General features: G+C 35.0%; 1 protein-coding gene across 3 annotated transcripts in view; it reads left to right on the top strand.

The window, feature by feature from the left end:
- The first annotated feature begins 4,674 nt into the window (after positions 1–4,674).
- LOC129268465 (dynein axonemal intermediate chain 7-like) overlaps positions 4,675–21,323 on the top strand; it is a 34,594-nt gene continuing 17,945 nt past the window's right edge. Inside the window, exons 1-2 of one of the 3 annotated variants that reach the window (XM_064104444.1) lie at positions 4,675–4,738; positions 13,901–14,009. In XM_064104444.1, coding sequence (XP_063960514.1) covers positions 4,736–4,738; positions 13,901–14,009 — 112 coding nt within the window. In that variant the 5' untranslated portion in view covers positions 4,675–4,735. Of the gene's footprint in view, positions 4,739–13,900; positions 14,010–16,652; positions 16,950–18,962; positions 19,337–21,323 lie in introns of those variants that run through there. The other 2 variants (XM_054906017.2, XM_054906018.2) reach the window with 2 other exon arrangements.

The raw sequence follows: 21,323 nt of genomic DNA, 5'->3' as shown, positions 1-21,323 counted from the left end.
TATTTATGTAAGGAAGATCCCCAATTACTCATCCTTTTCATGATTTACAAAACATGAATAGAGTGTCTCGTTCAGTAGATCTAAATCTCGAAAATTTGCGCTCGCATCATTTGTTTAGTTAATTATGTTTAAGTTACAAAAGTGCTTATAGAATTCCCATTCTTTAGGTAAAAATGTAAAAAAGCTCGCGCTTCGCGCACGCATTATTTGATTTTTTTTTAATATGTAACGTCTCCATGGCTGCAAGCAGTCTTTAACAGGTGCCTTTTCCATCAATTCATTTCTGCTCGCGCTTCGCGTTCGTATTAATTATTTAGTTGCATACACATCTTTTTCAGGATAACAAACATTACCCAGAATGATCAAATTTTAGGAAAACTACATAAAATTTCCACCAGAAAATTAGCTCGCGCTTCGCGCTCGCATTATATAAATAAGGATTATTTTATTATATATTTATAATTATTTATAAGAATAAAGTGGGAATGTGACATCATAAGCCCAATGAATATTCATGCGATGTGCATATAACTGTTTTCACAAAATATTAAAAACTTAAAAAATCAATAACTTCGTAATTTTTTATCCCATTTGAAGAATTTTTCAGCATTTAGCTCTAGTCTAAATATAAATATTTTCAGCCCGGACCTTCCCTTTAATGATGGAGAATATTAGTGACAGCGATACAAATTGGCGCTTATGTGCCACCCCACTGCGTGAGGAATGGCAATGTTGCATTAATGTTATAATAGCGTTATTACAAAGCATCATTAATAAAACACGTTATGTGATAGCTACATATTAGGCAATCCATTTTTTTTACTTCTAAAGTTTTCATTGAATTTCCTCCAATAATAATAATAATACAGAACCCATTCTGTACCATGCATTCAGAATATTGCATTTTATGTATAGTTTTTGCAGTTCATTCCGCTCGCTCACAATAAACCTGAAATGTTCAACGGTGTAACTTTTGTCAGGAAATTATGTAAAATGGTTCCGCGAACGCAGCGCATATAGGCGGCGATTTCATGAGATTTTGGTCCATGGGGGGGGGGGGGGAAGATGACATTCTCCCATAGGCGCTGTACAAAATTCGAAGATCGGAGGGGGGGGGGGGCTATGTCGCCCCCTCCCCTCCCCCGGATCGCCTCAAACGACGCAGTGTGTACCTATAATAACTTGAAAGCCATGGGAAAAAATCCACCTTCTAGGTCCATTAATGGGAAAAAAATGTTATCAAAGAAAATAAAGAAATTTCATTTGATTTGAGTGCACTAAAATGGGGCGACTTGTCTACATATAGCAAAATTAAGTTTCCCTCACCGTTATTCATTTCTAGCTTACACGCCTATATAAAATCATGGGTCCTTAAAATATTTTCAATGCAGAAACGCACATGGAGTTGAAGTTATTTTGCCAGTTAACGCGTAAAAAGATCATGAAAATGACTATCTACATTTGGGGCATGTTGAAGTCCCCAAATTTGAAAAAAATCTCCTTGGCCACTAAAATAGACCAATCGTAAAATGAATAAAAAGAACAAAATTATTAGATAAAAAGAAACACCTCTAAAACGCTCATAAATTCCACATAGCATGAGGATGGTTATCGGAAACCCCTTTACGAGTTCCACTTCTGAGAATGCACCCCAGTGACCAGATATCTACACCCCTCTATGCCCCCTATGACAGTGACGTGGTCCTTCCTCTTGTAATTTCATATTTCCTCTCACCATTCTGGAAGAAAACTACTTTTGTCACAGGGCACGATATTCGCGTGTTCCTGCTGAAACTTAATAAAAGGGAAATTCAAATTACCATCGAAAAAGAGTGCAACCCTTTTATGCAAAAATGACAATATTCTAAGTTAGTAGTCTGAGCAGCATAGGGCAAGGGCGTCCAATGGAGGGGGGCATTCAACCAGTAGACTCGTATTGGTGTATGGGAACACAAGCGAGCCCCCCCCCCCCCCCCAAAAAAAAAAAAAAAAAAAAAAAAAAAAAAAAAAAGATAGACAAAAATAAACTAAATGAATAAAATACAACATAAATGAATGATAAATAAATAAATCGATAGATAGATAGATAGTTAGATGAATAAATAAATGAATAAATAAGTAAATAAATAAATAAATGAATAAATAAGTAAATCTAAATAAATTAATAAATAAGTAAATAAATAAATAAGATAGTATAAATAATTTTAAAAAACACGCCGAAATGCAGCACTTTCTGTTTAAGACAGGATATCCGTTGTGCTTTTATGGTATAGGGTGTCAAACATGCACACCACCCCGCCCCACAAAAAGAAAATGAGATAAAGGAATATGGCTATTTCGAAAAGCAGTTAAAACGAGGACTGGGCCAATGTTTTGGGGGCATTATGTCTATATTGGCATGTTCACTCGCGCTTAGGGTTCCCCCCCCCCCCCTCATGGAGTTTTTGCGATCTAAAATTTTAGAATTAGGGCCAAGTAAATCTGAGAATTTACACCGTGAGGATTACTCTAGGCTGGAAATTCTATAATTTGGACAAAATGAGACAAACAAAACACTGAAAATATGATAAAATCTGACAAGGAATAACAAATTAAAGTTATGACATTTTAGAAATTTGTTTTATCTAGGTGAAACAGTTGTCTCCATGAATAATCAATGAGCTAACCAATGTTGTCATTTCCCCCACTTATTGAAAATGAAATTATGTTTAGCATTTTTTTCCCTCCAAGAACTAAATTAATTGGATTGACAACATAGGGCATTAGATATTGTGGTTGATCAGATCAATTGCAACTCTTTAGGTCCTAGAATCATGATCTGAACGCACGGACGTTCAGAAGAACAGCCATTGGCTGAAGTTCGTTTACCGTGTTGAAATAAAATAAATGAAATGAAATGAAATATTCAATGAAATCTGAAAAGTTTTCAGCTCGAGCTTTGCGCTCGCATATTTAGGAAGATATCAATTCTTTCATGATTATAATAAGTGTATCTAATGAATAATCTAAAAAAATATATATTTATATATCAGCTCATGCTTCGCGATCGTAATAAAATTGTTTATTGAGATTAATGTGTGCTTAAGCTGTCAGTTTATTTCGAATATCAAAGATTTGCAGCGCGAATTAACGCGCTCGTATCAATTGTTATGAGATACCCCATCCTATGTTTATGATTACAAGAAGTGATGAGATTGTCCAGTTTTTAGATCTAAATCGAAAAATGATATCAGCTTGCGCTTAGCGCTCGTATAGTTTATCTATTTATTAACAATGTGTTTATAAACTGTCCAATTTTCAGGTCGGAATAGAAAAAAAACAATCATCTTGTGAGAAAACTGTTCAGTAAGATACAGATCCTGTTAACTATAAAAGTGCTTCGCCTAAGAATGTCAAGGTTTCAGACCGGAAAAATGAAAAAAAAAAAAAGCTTGAATCAATGGTTTAGTTAGATGGCCTGGTCAAATACAAAAGTGGTGGAATGTCAAGTTTTCAGGTCGGAATACCAACAATTTCAGCTCGGGCTTCGCGCTCGCATATTATTGTTTTAGTTACATTATGCATCTTGTTCATGATTACAAACTGCTGCTCAGAATGTGATTTTTTTAGGTCTAAATAGGGCCTACATAATTATAATATAAAAAAATTGAGCTCGCGCTTCATTTACCTTACTTTGTAAGAATGATGCTAATTAATATGCCTTAATTGATAAAAGACTACCGCTTTAAAAATAAGTATATATTTTTAAATTCGAATTTAATCAGCTTTTATCAGCCAATAAATTTGGATGAAACAATATCCCCCCTAGCTCGTTGAAAGCTGGATCCGCACCTGAGAGGGGAAAGGGGATAGTGGAGACAGGGGAGAGAGAGAGAGAGAGAGAAGAAGAAGAACAAAAATAAGGTACTGAGGGCACTGGCGTACAGACAGGGGGCTTGTGGCGCTTGCCCCCCCCCCCAAAAAAAAAAAAAAAAAATATATATATATATATATATGAATATATAAGATAAATACAAATAAAGAGGAGAGGAGAGGAAAGGAAAGCTAGGAAAGAGAGGTAAAATATGATACCATTCTCTGAATATTCCGTCAAAATCTATCAAAAAATTGAATTTGTAAATATGTCAAAATTTTTGCTTACTCGCTCGCAACTTTTTAAATAAATTTTGCCCGATAATTATATCCAGCCCCTCAAATTTTTTGGCTCATTAGGCCACCGACTCAGGGACCCAAAGGAGAGATAGAAAAGGAGAATGAATAGAAGGTAAAGGGAAATGAGAGTAAAGAAGAAGAGGGTAAAAGAAAAATAGGCAAATAGGACCTATATAATATATAGATATTTACATGCTTCACAAAAGAAAAAAAATCTCGTTCACAATAGGGATATCGGAGCGGCACGCGACCAAAACGCGTGTCGGATTTCTCGACAATCACTGTAACGGAAACATTTTAATACGCTTCTTCGGTTTATTGGAGTAAGTTAAATGAATAGATAAATGAGTTATTCAAAGTATGAGAAGAATTTCGTTTTATCTTCCATTTTTTGAACTGCTAAAAAAAAGTTAACATGCGTAAAATTACCCCTTTGTGTCGACGCATTCGATCAGGCGATCGATGAATGCAGAATACAGCGCGGGCTATGCAAAAAATTTGACCTGCTCCTCGATCAATTGCGCATGCGTACACTAAGGCAATTTTGCGTTGCCATCTTTCGCTGAGAACAAACAGAGGCACCATGGTGAGTAACCGGCGGAAGAAATTCGATAATTTCGTATGAAGCTGACTCATTGTGGGGTTAAAATGTATTAATTTTCTTTCACTGTTAGCTAAGGATGTCATCCGCTCTTTCAGCTATTATCATATTGCCTGTATCTGGGCCAGCATCCAGCTCAATGTATGTGATAATTTTTGGCAAGTTGTGTTGGCGTGGCGCTTGAACCGGTAGCAGCATGTATTGTGTACACACGTTGTGTTGCTCCGCGACTATTCTGTTGTCAATTACAGTTTTACACTGTCAAAATGTCCCTAGAATACAATAAAAACCGAGCCAGATAGCAACTTCAGTGTTATTTCCTTTATCCCTAAGATATGTGTCGTGTGTTTGTGATGAAAGTGACAAAATGTATGGTCATTTTCAGCTCGTGTCGCTAAAACAAGTTCTAGTTTTCTGATATTGAAATCTAGAATTTTAGAAAGTGCCGGTTTGCGTGGTCTACGGTATAATTTTGGCGGGCTTGCATGAGCGCACCGGCGGTCACCGTACATGTATTGAGGCGCCGGGGAGAGTTGGACTTGGAAGTTGAGTGCGATTGTGAATGAGAGGCTAAGCCTACATGCAAGAAATGGTGGTGTGAATAGCCTGGAGGCGTCTGGGGAGTAAAAGTCATCTACTCTACGTAGGCTTACTCCCCACTGACGCCTGGTTAAGTACTATTGGTCTATACACACCATAGGTTTTCCCACGGTGAAAAATAATAAGTTTTGGTTAAAACTTAGGATTTTGACCCCAAACTAACGTATATGGGCCAAAACTAAGTTTTCCCCCCAAATTTAATATGTTTGTATATATTCCTTCAATAAATATTAGTTAGGCCTAATATGAAAAATAATTAAGAGCACGAGTGTTGACTTACCAAGTCTGTTTTGGTCGCCATCTTGATGTCTTGACTTTGTTATCGATACCTAGATACCACACGTGTGTATAGCTGCCAATTTAAATTAAAAAAATACTTGCATCGGCAGATAAATATCATGAATCGTAAAATACTTGCATCGGTTGATAAATATCATAAAATTTGCTCTATGATATTTATCAACCGAGGCAAGTATTTTACGATTCATGATATTTATCTGCCGATGCAAGTATTTTTAAAATTAAATTTGGCAGCTATACACACGTGTGGTATCTAGGTATCGATAACAAAGACATCAAGATGGCAACCAAAACAGACTTGGTAAGACAACGCTCGTGCTCTTAATTATTTTTCATATTAACTAATATTTATTGAAGGAATATATACAAACATTAAATTTGGGGGGAAAACTTAGTTTTGGCCCATGTACGTTAGTTTGGGGTCAAAATCCTAACCAAAACTTATAATTTAGGTCTACTTTCACCATGAGAAAACCTACGGTGTGTATAGACCAATACTTAAAGGGGAATCCAGCCTTGGCCATAAATGTTGTGTTGGGAAGGAGAAAAATAAATTAAACAGAATGGTGAAAGTTTGAAAGAAATCGGACAAGCAATAAGAAAGTTATAGCTGCTTTAAAATTGAGATCACTAATACTATGTAGATTTCAAATTGGCAACTGGGTAAGTAATTTATGACAAGGGGCAAGGACACCTTTCCCATAGGCCATGTACTTTATTATCAGGGATTTGTGGTTTTCTCATAAGTACCCATTCCCCTGGGGCAGTAATCTAAATATAACCCAGGTTGTATATTGTTTTATGTCCTCATGAAAGAAAAATATAATTTGAAATAAAACTTTTGGGAAAAATGACATTTTAGCCATAATATGTATTGGAGTACATGGAAGAGGAGTCCTTGCCTTACATCACTATGACATCACACATGCGGCCAATTTGAAGTCTCCATGGGTATAGTGATTACAAATATTTACAACTTTTAAAAATTCATAACTTTCTTGTTGTTTGTCCAATATTGTTCAAACTTTCACCTATCACCTTGTCTGATTTTTCTTTTCCTTATAAAAACAAGTTTTTATTTGGGTTGGATTCCCCTTTAAGCAAACCAGGCGTCAGTGTTACTCCCTACGTAGAGTAGATGACTTTTACTCCCCAGACGCCTCCAGGCTAGGTGTGAATCGGGGTGTCTGAAGGCACCCTGAAGCCTGATACATGTACTTGAAGTTCTTAATTATTTTTCATATTAACTAATATTTATTGAAGGAATATATACAAACATTAAATTTTTGGGGAAAAATTAGTTTTGGCCCATGTACGTTAGTTTGGGGTCAAAATCCTAACCAAAACTTATAATTTAGGTCTACTTTCACCATGAGAAAACCTACGGTGTGTATAGACCAATACTTAAGCAAACCAGGCGTCAGTGTTACTCCCTACGTAGAGTAGATGACTTTTACTCCCCAGACGCCTCCAGGCTAGGTGTGAATCGGGGTGTCTGAAGGCACCCTGAAGCCTGATACATGTACTTGAAGTTGAGTACTACATACTTGGCCTAGACTACATGTAGATCTAGTGTTATTTTTAGGGGTTACTGTAAATTCCTGATTCATTGGTTGGCCTAGAGTCCATGTAGTGTCAGCATGAAAGAAGTCTGATCATTTTCACATTTAGGCCAAAGGGGAAAATGGCATAGGGTCTATTATATTTTAGGGGTAAATTCCTGATTGGTTGCACCCATTCAATGAACAACCTTGTTCTCAATCTCAGTACGCCATGTGTGGCAAAATAAGGTTGGCAATGTTTGGCGTATTTTCTCATTGAAAAAAAATCAAATGCTTGATTGTTGGACACTGTCAGATTCCATTATTTACAGCTAATCATCATATGAAATGGCTCTTAAGTGAATTTGATTCTTTTAGGTAATTGTTTTTTTTTTAAATTAAAAACAGAGATTGAAAAATGAAAATTTTCTTGCCATATTACTTTACACCAATAGAGGGCGTACACAAAAATATGCCCAAATTTCAAGTGTTTCTGGTGAATACAAAAATTATTCCCGAGTTACTAATGAAAAATTGCAATTGTATGGAAATTAGTATTTTTGGTCACAAAAGTGTTATTTTAATTTTATTGTGTACTTACTGCATTGGCATACCTTAGCCCTAGCTGTAGATTCCCCACAGGCAGGATGGTTGTAGTGAGCAAGTGATTGGTTGTGAGATCTAGATCTAACGTTAGATATAGTCGACCCTATAGTCGACGTGCATTGATCTTAAATTTGGCCCTTTTGGGAGTGTGCAGTTGGGGTCAAAATCAGTGTTAAGATTAGAATTATAGATGCCCTAAGGCAGACCTTCACGTTTATAATTTCGTGGAGCTCAATAAATGGCTCTCCTTATTTTTTTGAGGAGCTCAATTGAGCTCCTCAGAATCGCTCTCCGTGAGGAGCTCAAATCAATTCATTACAATACATGTATGATAAATTGTAGATTTTTCCTAACATTGTATATATATGCAATAGCTGTGTTAGCTATTAATTAATCTGTGGTGAAACTAGGCCTGGGTCACGTCAATACGTTTACAAGAGGTCGTATGCACTACTGCTAAAAAAAATCCATAATACCTTGAAATTACTTTGATTTAGTTGAAAACTATCAGAAAAATGAAGAATATTCACCTCTTTCCCGACTCTGATTTGAACTTACCTCGGTAAATATTGTAGTCCCACATGTAGACTTCCATGGTGCTGCCATGAAAATCTACATATGGGACTGCAAATATTTACCGAGTTTAAATTAAAATCAGAGTCGGGAAAGAGATGAATATTCTTCATTTTTCTGATAGTTTTCAACTAAATCAAAGTAATTTCAAGGAATCATGGAAAAAAGAAGACCATTTCAAGGATTTAATTTTAAAGATGTGAAATGTGAAATTTTAACAATTTTTTTTTCATTTTTTTTTTTTTTTTTTTTTTTTTTTTTTTAGGAGCGCGATTTTTTGCTCTCCTTATTTTTTTTAAGGAGCGCGGTAGGAGCGCCGGCGCGATCGCGCTCCTCAAAAATGAAGGTCTGCTAAGGCTTTGCGTTAAATGCCTGTTTTTGCAACTGAGATTTATTTAAGATAATGACTTTTTTAGCTAACTAAAATCTAGATCTATAGTTTTTAGCTCAATTTTTGCCCAGATTTCCTAAATATCTGTTTAAAAATTATCAATTTGAGATCTACGGTACATGATTTTAAATGAAATTGAGCATAAAAAACTGCTCTATTTTGCCATTGATCCTGATGTCCAAAATCTCGGAGTCAGACTAAGGCAAACTCGATTTTTTTTTTTTTTTTTTTTTTTTTTTGGTATGGAATTAAGTTAGCGAAAGTTTTAGTGACATAATGAAGTGAAATAGAAGCTGAAATAGAGCTGTTACAGAGTCTGATTTTGGCTAAAAACTTGGATGATAGATTAATGAAACATTGGAGATCAATTCTAGTTGTGAACAATTAACCCCCCCCCCCCAAAAAAAAAAAAGGACAGATGGTATTTTAAGATGATCAAAGCTATGACAATATTTGAATATATCGTCTATAATGTAGGCCTAACTGTAATTTGTGGTAAATAGCGTACAGATCATTACCCAAGAAGGAAAAACAAATACTAAAATGCATGTATTCATTCTCTTTATTGATTTTCCTACCAGATTTGAAATGGTTTCTTGTGTTATGTTTTATTTGTCATGCAAAGGAAAAGCATATTTCCAAGTCTCATTTTATAAGATCTAGAGGATTATTAAGAACAGCTCTATTGAAATTGTATTTGTTGAATTTTGAAGCTGCATTATGGGGGAAATGACATTTCTGTTTGGCAAAATTTTTCACTTTATCACAATTTTGCTTTGTGGTTTTAAATTCAAATTTAAAAAATGAATAATGATAGTATCATTGAGTGTCAAATTTGCTATCTGAGCATTTGTGGACAAGTCTGACATTTATAAATTCACAGCAGCCTTTAGTAGTCTTGAGATTCAGAGAAGCTCAAAATCAGGATGAGGAGTGTCATTTTCTCGTTTAGCCTCTGTACCCATGATCTCCATGAAAATAGGTGAAAAATGTTCTTATCCCTTTTCTACAGTAATCTTTTTTTTATGAAATGCCTCATTAAGTATGAAGGTTATCCTGAAAGATGATTGTAAATATAAAAAAATAGCATGTTTTGATGTACCAAGTGTTTCATTTGCCTTTATCACCGCTGATATGCGTTCATGATATATATGTAGGCATATGTGATGTATAAAATAAATGCATGGTTACTTGTCTGTATACAGTACTACCAATCCTTTGATTGCCATCCACTGAATATATTCCCATAATTGCAAGTGCTTTCAATACATTTTAAGTGCTATAATATTGTACACCAAGTTTATAGGAGCCTACATGTAATGTACATTATTTAGAGTGGTACAGGTCAGAGTTATTCTATTCCTTACACTGCGCTCATGGTGTGAATATACATGTATGCTTTAGGGATTCAAGTATACAATAGCAAATGATAATGACTAAACTGAACGTTTCCTCACTGGGCACCAAAGGCAGGAAGGAGTTAGCCCTGGCTATCCTCATCTTTGTGTATAGAAGGAAATGCCCTTTATGCCTGGCTTTGTATCCATATGGGTTAATACATGTCATCAACATTGTGTTGAAAATGAGGTCTGTAACATACATGTAGTATTCATTGAATACACTATCCAAATGATGTAGTTGTGCAGTATTATCCAAATGCCTGTTTCATGTACATTCACAACTTTATAGCTTTTACATAATGCTAAAGCATCAATTATACTGTCATAGATTATTGTTTTGTTGACATCCATGTACTGTAGTCTGTTTGTTCTTGTAGGTGAACATTTTCTATTTAATAACCAGCTATCAAAAAATGGATGGTGCAAAAAAGGGGAAAGATATATAAAGTAGACCTTGATGTAGTTAGTAAAAAAAAAGGAATGACCAAATAGTAATTTTTGCTTCCCCAATGAACACACATTGTTGTGATGGTACATGTACAACAGTCTGTGATTAATGGATAGCGTTGCCAGATTTCATGTCCGCAGAGTGTACAGTACATTAATTGCATGGGATTCCAAGTTATCATCTGTCAATTCTCTACCCTATACCCCAACCAAATGACCTTGTACGCCAAAACCCATCCAGACATGACGGTCAAATTTGAGATGGCAGGCCGCATCGTCGGTCTGGAAACGATGACTTTACCATGAATGAAGTTCATACATGTAGTCTTGTCCATGTACTGTCAGTCTGTTTAATAAACTATACGTACATATACATGCACTTAGCTTAATACCAGACAGACCATATGTGATGTACATTGCAATGTGTTTTAAAACTTTTTATTTGAAAACTTTGTAATTGTTCCATTGATTTGCATGATTTATAGATACTTGAGTATGTACAGGCCTTGCATACTGACTTATAAAGGCATGGTCTGTGCTGAAAATATTTATATCTAAGTAAATAGAGTAAAATTCACAGAGCAAAATGCTCAAAAAAAATTAACAAAATCGGATAATAAATAACTAATTTATTGAATTTTGAAGTTTATAAATATTTTGTGAATACAGTTCAATGCTCATGGTCATGAATATTCATTAGGTGGGCTGATGATGTCACATCCCCACTTTCTTTTTGTATGCCCGTCTAGGCGGGACATACTATGGTATCACGCTCAGTGTACGTCTGTCTGTCTGTCCGTCCATTAACTTTTCCTTGTAAACGCAATAACTTCAGTTTAACTTAACCTAGACTCAAATATGTATAATTTGGTGTGTATGATACTTGCATGGATCCCAGGAAGCCTATTGATTTTGAGGTCAAAAGGCAGTGTTGAAATTACTTTTTATTTTTAGGGAGCCATTTTGAAAAAAAAAAGAGCCATCTTTCATTTTACCAGAGGCATTTTTTCCCTTCATTTAATATTAACCATTGTATAATTGCTATTTATTTTTTGTTGATTGTTATTAATTGTTAAATTATTATTTAATTTATTGTTCAATTACACTGTACATGTAGATCTAATGCTTATTGTTTGTATCTCGTATATTAAATTAACTGGACTTTCTAACTTATACATTTTTGTCCATCAAATTGAATAGGATGAAGTTTATCAAATTCAAACTGAATTTGTATTCAGAGGAATCATTTTCATGATTACTTTTTGATAAAAACTCACTTGAAAATTATTATATGAAATATTGAATGCATCACAGCCTGGCAGCTAACATCACCATGTCAACTATTTCTCAAGCTAGGCTAAGCTTAGACAGCTGGCAGCCGTCTGTTTCGAGGAGTTTTTTTAACATTTTTATTTTTTTTTATTTCTTCGTACACAGACAGCTCGCTATCGTGCAGCCACCATTAGGGGATTAACAATGCAAAATCCCCCCGACGGGGCTCATCGATTTTTGTCTTTATTTCTTAAAAATATATAAAAAGAACTGTACCAAAATAAAGATTATTGTTCCGTTTTGGCCTGAAATGCACCAAAATGGGGAAAAATAAACTTAAAAGGGGAAAAAACAGTGACTTACTTCGGCTGTCGCGCAACTTCACTCCCCTTTTTTTTCCGAACTTAATACATAAACATATGGCCATTGAGTCCCCTGTACAGATCGCGCTAGAACTTCGGTCTCTGTATGTGGTGAGTGGAGCCAACGGAGTTCAGCGGAACAACCAACATAACAGAGACTGAAGCTTTTGGTCTAGGCTAAGCTATGCCTATGCTAGCGCAGCTCAGCCACTGAACATAGCACAACTCTCAGTCAATCATCACTGCAACACAGACGGGTATGACACTGCATTAGTGTCAATACATGTATACATTCAGGCACTGACTGTTACTCACCAAAAATCCCCACTGAAAATTTTGAAATTGCGTGATCTGCGCCATACTCCAGAGCACCAAGTGTCTTAGTTCAGATTTAAGAAGTGAAGTCGCTGAAAATTAACTCTAAAATGAAAAAAAAATATGTGATATTCTTCAGAATTCATGATCTTATTTTCTTGCAAATTTAGGAAGTTATCTTCAAAATTAATCCAATAATGCGTGACCTGGTGCCAGTGCCGCACAGCGTTTTGAAAAATAGTACCCGCGATATCGAGAGTTTGAAACTCGATACGCATTTTTTTTTTTGAAGTGCCGCGCCCGTGATTCTAAAATTTCCACTCAGTTACACGTCAGAACGCAAAAAATGCATGAAAGTAAAAACTGCAGCTGCGCTGGCCAGGCTGTCTGACTACTACGCAGTCGTAAATGCGAGACTGGACGGGAGCGATTTTCATGTTTCAGTACTTGGCAGTTGCGAGAGCAATTCCAAAGCACACAAGGGCGGAATCGCTTGTCGCTCCCGTCTATTTTCAACCCCGTCAAAGGTCAAGGTCACAGTGACACGTTTTCATATTATAATACCCTTCTGCAATCCTTGTAAACTTCTGTTTAACTTAACCTAGGCTCATATAATTTGGTGTGTATGATATTAGCATAGTTTCCAGGAATTCTATTGATTTGAGGTCAGACAGTCAAAGGTGAAGTCGCCACCTTCCACTTTTCTTGCTTGACCAATAACTCAATTTTCCACGTTACAGGCGGGTATATAATGTACATGAAATAATAAATGTTTCATTTTTTCATACATGTGACATTGTGTAAATGATGTGTCTCCTTTATGATGAAATAAGCTGCTGCAATAAATAACTAGTATAATGCACTTAATCGTTGTCAGTCCAATTGCTTTTAATTCTTGGTAGAAAATTTTTGGAATAAACCTAATTTCATATAGTAAAATACAAAAGAACAAGTGGGGATATGACATCAGCCCACCTAATGAATATTCATGACAGCATGCCTAGAACTGTTTTATACTGGAATAATCTTTAAAATTCAATAACTTTGTTATTCGATTTTGATCAAATTTTCAGCATTTTGTTCTGTGAACTTTACTCCAATTATTTAGATAGAAATGTTTTCAGCCCGGAGCATCCCTTAAAGCTGTCGTAACTGAAACGGCAATAAAAAAAATTACTTTCCATATTTCCTTTTGATATTAAGCCATTCATTTGAAAAGTGTTAATGTCATTGTCAATAAATTTGAATTGTGCCAAGGAGTTAACATTATTGAGTAAATTATTAGTATACAACTTCTTTTATTAAAGGAATTGTATTTTTTTTCCCCTCTCTCCCACCAGCCTCCAAAGCCAAAGTCACCCGCTAAGGGGAAGGGTAAAGGGAAACTTAGCAAAGCTGAGAAAGAAAGATTAAAGAAAGAAGAAGAAGCCCAGCAATTAAAGGAAGAAGGTTTGTTATTCTGTTCTATTTACAACGTGCCATTAGTAATCAGCAATTCGTTATTAGCAATCAGTTCGTCCAAATTAAGAAGGGGGAAATATTGTTTCCCCTTTTCATTGTTTGAGTGTTTCAGGATTTTAAATTTCATGTTATGTGAACCTTTGTTCTTTATGTGCTTGAAATTTCAATAAAACACTTCCACTTTCAATTCCATTGAAAGAACATATTCACACTTTCCCTTTTGTATTGTGTAGTTCCAGTTAAAGGATTCAACAGTTAGACATCATTTTTTAATTACAGAAAATATTTAAAGTTTGTTTTGAGAAAAAAAATGGCTTGATAACTGTACATACATGTATGTCTGTTTGTGTTTAAAGTACACACAGATGAGTAATTGTACTGTGGGGGGGGGGGGGTCATTTCATGAAACAAATTGCATTTTACAGACTATTTTATAATCTGATGAAATCATTGCATCTGATTGGCTCAGGACAAATTTGCCCATGAAAATAACAAGATGCTTGATGAAACAGTCCCTTGCATAACTCATACCCTAGTGACTTTGTCAAGTACAATTCTCCTATTAGCACTAACAAGACAGAGGAAGTGAATATGTAATTGATAATGGCTTTGGGAAGTCTAGTAGGTTAATACACTTTGATTGGAAATGTCCTTTTCACCCTTAATCTACACTTGGACATGTGGGGGTCTGAAACAAAAACAATCCCTTGTCTTTGTTTCATTTCCCTCCCATGTGCATTAAGTGTTGATAAAGATTTTTAGATCTCTTTCTTGCCCTATGAATTGGTATACATGTACCAACCTATTCATGTTTATGACTGAAAATTAAAATATGTAAATATTTTAGTCGATAGTTTGATAAAATTACGAGCTTAAAATGTGCTTAGTCTACCTGTATATCTCCTAGGGGAATTTCCCTCCAAACCAGATCAGTAATTAGCCTGATAAAATACTGTATTTTTTGTATGGTGAAATGTATTTTTTGTACCAGTAATTATTATTTTTTTGAAAATATATTTGCATGTAATTGTAAATTGAAATAGAATGCCCTGGATAGCTCTTGCCCATAGAGTATCTGTTTTCAAGTACAGCAATACATCAAGTATTTCCTATTGCATTACACACTATATTTTTGTTACATTTTGAAGTTTTGCTTGATTTCATAAAATGATCACATGTTTTCAAAATGTAACAAAAGAAATAGTGAGTGTATAATGCAATAGGACATACTTGATGTATTGTCCTTTACTTGTGCACAGCATGGTTCATGTATGAATAAGAGCACTGATGTTGAAGACCTTCATTTTTGAGGAGCGGGATCACGCCGGCACTCCTACAAAGATTGTAAAATGCGAAATTTCAGCAATCTTTTGTGAAGTTTTTTTTTTTAAGGAGCGCGATATTTTGTAAACATAATGACCCAGGCCTAGTTTCACCACAGATTAATTAATCGCTACACAGCTATTGCATTTACGATTTTAAGAAAAATCTACAATTTAGCATAAATTTAGCTCCTTTAGGGGAGTGATTTTGAGGAGCTCAATTGAGCTCCTCAAAATAATTAGATGCGTTTTGTTTTTAATTCATTAAGACTACTTTTTAGACAACTGAGCGCTTTTTTATAGAAACATCTGTATTTAGCATCCTACAATGTTATTATTAGCAAAGAGTGAATGAAATAGTGTGTGACATTGATTCCCTCATTTGCATATTTGCCCATGTTAAACTATTTAGTGAAAATTTTAAAATATTTTAACTGTCTTATATGATTTTGACCTCCAATATTGATGACCTCCTATATTGATGACATCTTTATTGTCAAGTTTATCAACTTTTTGTTTGGAGTTTGAGTCAACTTCAGTTTTGCCAAGATATATATATTCAAGTCTGTATAAAGTGTGTGTACATGTGCTTGTGTCATATACATGTTCATGTATGTCATGAAACCAATACATCATAAAGATGAAAATAGTTATGCCTTGGTTTATGAATCTGGATAAAGTGTTCTTGGGTTTTAATAGATTCTTTATTCACTCCCATCAGCTGAAGATTAAATTTTGATTATTTTAGATAGATTAAAACTACATTATTATTTGAGTGCCGAGTTTTACCTTGTCAAATAACGAATTCAGTCCCACTTCGTAAAAAGCACATTGTAAAAACTTGAGGTTAATTTGTGGCCCATTTAGCAAAATAAGCACAAGATTGAGAACATTCCAATTATTTTTAAATTCACACAAACTTTGACCAAAAGCTTTGATGAATCAGCTGTTGGTCATCTTCATGTAACTTTTCCAATGTGCATCAACGTGAATGTAGATGCACACAATAGCATTCTGACAGACAATGACATGTTCTCACTATGTGCAATATGAAAAACATCTATAGTCGTAGGATGCATCTCATTTTCATGCTTTATTATTCTCTTGGCTGTTTAGGATGACCTTTGTCATATTCCTAGGTCCATTGATTATCAACATCCCCCTCTTGTCCCCACCCCTCCCACCAATTGCCTCCTTGTCAGGCTCACCCAGTGACTAAGGCTGCTTCTGATTGGTGGATAAAGTTAGGGAAGTTGGTACTTCCTGTGCCACAGGTGGCTTTTAAAAGGGGTTTGTTTTAGGAACCAATGAGCCTAGATCTCTTGGTGTGAATCACAGGACTGATTCACAGACTCTCTCTTTCCTCCATGCTTGGCCCTGTCACGCTGGCTTGGTTAAATAAGGAGAACATTTGGGCGTTGGCTATCAGTTCCGTGCAGTTTGCCACTTCGGAAGGAACCGTTCCCTGTCGGAAGCTTTGGCTTTAGGATTCTTCTTCAATCCTTGGTCTTGTATTGTACCTGTTCAGCATGGTGTTCCATCTGGTGAATCTTTAAGAACTTCTGTCCCTGATCTTAATGGATGAGGAGACCAGCTTCACAGCAAGGTGTGTACTTTATTTCTAAATCTTCCATGACCTGTTTGTCTCTTTGACTGTTTTTTAAGTCTGTTACAATTTCAAATCAAATTTTAATCTTGCCTTTACTGAAGGAAAAAGTCATAGGAAGAAAGAAGATTGATAAACAATTTATTTTGTTTCTTTAAGTTTTGTCGTTAAGATATAATTAGATGCAAGTCTAAACACTTAACACAACAATGGGGTTAGCAACTTATCCTTTCGGTTTGAAATGTTACATGTACATGTAATCACGATAGACATGTAGAAGTTTGCTTTATATAGCCTTATAAAATATCTCATTCTATATTGATATCTTACTTTTCATTTCTGTGTCGTTTTATTTTATAACTAATATATTTGCTTATTAATTTTGTCTGTTGATTTACTCACCCATTTATTTTGGCATTTTCTTTCCGTTGGGAATAAAGCATTAAAAAATATTACCAACGTTTTGATACTTCGTTCAACATGTAGAATAAATGTACATGCAGATTGAAGTGTCATTTTAAACCATGGCCTGTGCTTAATGTACTATTGCAAAATTTGCCTCCCATTCTGATTGTTAAGGACAGACCGCTGTAATTTATTTTTGTTGGTTATTGTTTCAAGTGAAATGAACAATGAGAATATTTTCTTCTGAGCGGATAGGTTGCTTCCTCCTGAGTTTCCGTTAGGAAATGTTCAGGTCTCTGAAATGTCAAAAAGTCTGCTTGCAATTGTTACACCTGCTGGAAGCTCTTTACATTGATATGAAACTGGTATTGATACCCTTCCTGTGGGAAAAAAAGTAGGACTTTATGTATGTATTGTACATGTATCATAATGGTAGGGACAACATTGCCTGTACATGTGATGTACATTATAAAATGTAATCCACTAGATTTTTTTTCATTTGAGGATGGGGAATTGAATAGATTTTTAAGTCAGCATATGTATGCCTGAGTCCAGCTTATTCTATTTTTTTTTTCACTTAATTTTTTTTAGAGGAGGGGGTGAAAAGATAAATTATTTAATTTCAGTTATAAAAATCACCCATTAAAGATTTAAATTGGGCGAGTGATGATGTAATGCTGCTCCCCCAAATGTTTCTAGTCAGCATCACTACATGTATACGTAGCATACTTTTAAACCTTTTTTCCCCCTGATGAACTCTTTATGGTATTTGCTTTATAAAAACTCTATCAATATTTGTTAGTGAATTATGTGTGCATTTAAAGTTTGTCATCCCTCATTACTATAACGGGCAGTAAATATGCAATGAATGTATGGTATTTGGGTTTATGCTGGTAGCTGTCAATAGGAAGAAATTAAACTAATTGTCTAGTCACCTTGAGAAACAGATTAATTGATCAACATTATAGTGAATAAAAAAAATAGTCACATACATGTACATGTAAATTGTTTGAAAAATCGTTTCTGGGGTTAATATAGCCAACTATGGTGAAATTTCTTTTTTATATACTGTATATTGGCAGGCCTTTCTGTTTATTTCATTTTGGGGTCTGCAATTTTACAAGGGCTACCCCCCCCCCCCTCCCCATTATTTTCAGAATCACTTTTTTTTTTTAGTTTTAAAATATAGCTTTTAGTTCAGGGTACAGCATGAATATCACTATCAATCTATTATTTCTGTGAGACAATATTTTATTTTAGTTAATGATACATGTAATTTAGAATGGCCTTGCTTTGTAGTTTATTGTAGGCTTTTTTTAATGCCATGTCCATGAAGGAACTACCAGAAGTCCCTCTATAGGTCTATGTATATGTACATCTGTATTAGCCATATAGTATTGTGATATCAGTCTTTGATTTTCATAGAGGTCTACAATACAGTACATGTACAATCAATTATAAAGCGATAGGCCTGTGTTGGTGAATAAATGAAGAACCAGTCTTTTGGTTTGTTGGCTTTGACCCCTGGGTCAAAGGTCACCAAATGGGTAAACCACCTGGGATTTGGGTCTAACCTTTGATCAATGGCATTCACAGGAAATAGAGATTAGTCTTGGAGGGGTCTTTGTCCTGTGTAGCATACCTGTTGAACACAGTCTTTGTTCTGCATTCCGTTAGGTTCTGCATTGACCATTCTTTGCTCAAGAGCTGCAGCTCATTCATTCTCATTCAAACGTTTCCCGCCACAATGCTTCACAGTAGAGAGCATGTGTGCTGTGTGTGTGTAGTGCTCTGGGTGTCCCATTGCCGAGCTATCAGCACGGCAGCCATGTGCTGGTGCGTGTGAAGCAGTGAGCTTTTGTACTGTTGCTAACCATCCACTGATGTGTTGGTTGTGTTGAGCAGTATTTGGACACCAAACCTTGACTTTGCTAGTTTTGCCATTTCTTTCTGGATGAATTCTGCTCTTATTCAGATGAAATGTAAGTAAGAAATTTCTGTATGGCTTATAGATTTTATTTTATATAAAGCCAATGTATATAAGTTGATGCCAGGGGAAATGTTTGATTTTTTTTTAGTTTGGATTCATTTATATTTTATTTTACTCATCAGATTTTAGGCTGTCATTTTAAAAGAAATAATTGTTACGGTGTACATGTATTGAAACCGGTGTCTGGTAAACTGTCTTACATGTAATTTGCTATGAGACTGCTGCTATTATTTGCCTTGAAGTAGCATTGACATGTAGATTAGGAATGCATTATGTATGCTTGGTTTATTAACGATCAGGGTTCATTGTAAGGCCATTTGAGTTGACATGTGTTTTTTGTATGCATAATGACCTTGGTAAGAACTTGGGCAAAGGCTTTCTTTACATCTCTATTGCTTTCTTTGTACAGTGTACATGTACTGTGGATTTACAATACTTTCTACGCATTGAGCCTGTAGAAGTGGTGTCCAGTATCGTATCTAAAAATCTGAACAAGCTCCTTTGAAAATATTTCTTGATATTTGATCATTATTTGGGGGAAATTTTCTGCATCTGTACAAGCTTCGTTTCAAATTATTTCATGATATTTGATTATTATATGGAGGGAAATTTTCCTCCATCTCTTATGGATAGTAGGCCTTGGTGTTGTGATTAATATTCAGTGTGGGTCCGTTATGAATTTGGATTCTTGTAAGCACGCAACTTGGAATTTAAATTCATTTGAGAGTTTTTGATTCATGGCAATGATGGTAGAATTAATAGCTAGACCATTATTTGCTCTTGACTGGGTCAGGTATGAAAGCCATTAGAGATATGATATGGTCAATCATTGTTATACTACACAACACAATTTACATTTGCATTTACAATGTGCATTGTTTCTCTATTGACTTTTAGACCTTGGTAGGAATTCAATGAGGAAGTTAGGTTAAACCGCATGCCAGCAACATTGTGCTTGGAATGCACTTTGTAATGTAAATTGACTAATTTCATTATATCGAAATTAGCAATGCAAAATGTTGAGCAATAATTTCATAATTTCTGCCTGGGCAGTTGCACAATTTCCTAGTCTTTTTTTTTTTTTTTTTTTTTTGTTGCTGAAAATGTAATAACATTCCATTATGTTGCAATTTACATTTTGGGCAATTAATCTTGGTTTCAAAGTGGTTATTGACCCCTAATCTCTATTGCATTTTTGTTGAATGATAATACATGTATTCCTACATATACATGGTAGTGTTGATTTGAAAACACACTTTACATGTATCTGTTATCTCTTTATGGTGCCAAGCAACTTGCGATATGAAATACACTGATTTTGATTGGTATGTCTACATTGTACATTGTAGCCTATAATGTTACAGACCACAGCATCTTTTTACTATTGGGAGTTTTATGCTGATGTGTGTTTGTGAAATTAGGGCTCATTCATTGTATGATCACTAGCATTGTTTGCAGTTTAGCTTTTAGCTTGGAGTGGACTCTGCCTACTAGGCCCAATGATATGATACATGGAGATGAACAGTGTACAATGTACATACGTAGTCTTTCTAATCAATACTGGCTAAGGTACATATAATTGAATGCCTATTATGATGTGTGCTACATGGACTAGATTAATGATTTATGATTTCTAAACACGCTCGAGCAGATAAAACCAAATTTTAATTTTATTTTGAACTTAACCGTATTTAAAAGGTACAGTTCACTGGTTTAACGTGTAAGAAGCAAGTTCTTATACAGAATTAAGATATTTCTCCTATAGTAAGAAGTGGTTCATGTTTGTATGTTTCACCTTCTTAAAGTTGACCTATATTGTTGAATGATAAGTCCAAGCATGTGTTATATACCTCTTCTGAATCAAAATTTTTTAGACAACCAAAAAACGAAATGCAATTCTTGATATAAACCTTGGGAAATATTAGACCACACAGTATGGATACTGAATGGGAAACTGGTGTTATAATTATTTCCCGAAC

The sequence above is a fragment of the Lytechinus pictus genome, chromosome 9 (assembly GCF_037042905.1).
Source record: "Lytechinus pictus isolate F3 Inbred chromosome 9, Lp3.0, whole genome shotgun sequence".
Lineage (NCBI taxonomy): Eukaryota > Metazoa > Echinodermata > Echinoidea > Temnopleuroida > Toxopneustidae > Lytechinus > Lytechinus pictus.
The sequence above is the reverse complement of the archived record's forward strand: the minus strand, read 5'-3'. Positions and strand labels throughout refer to the sequence as shown.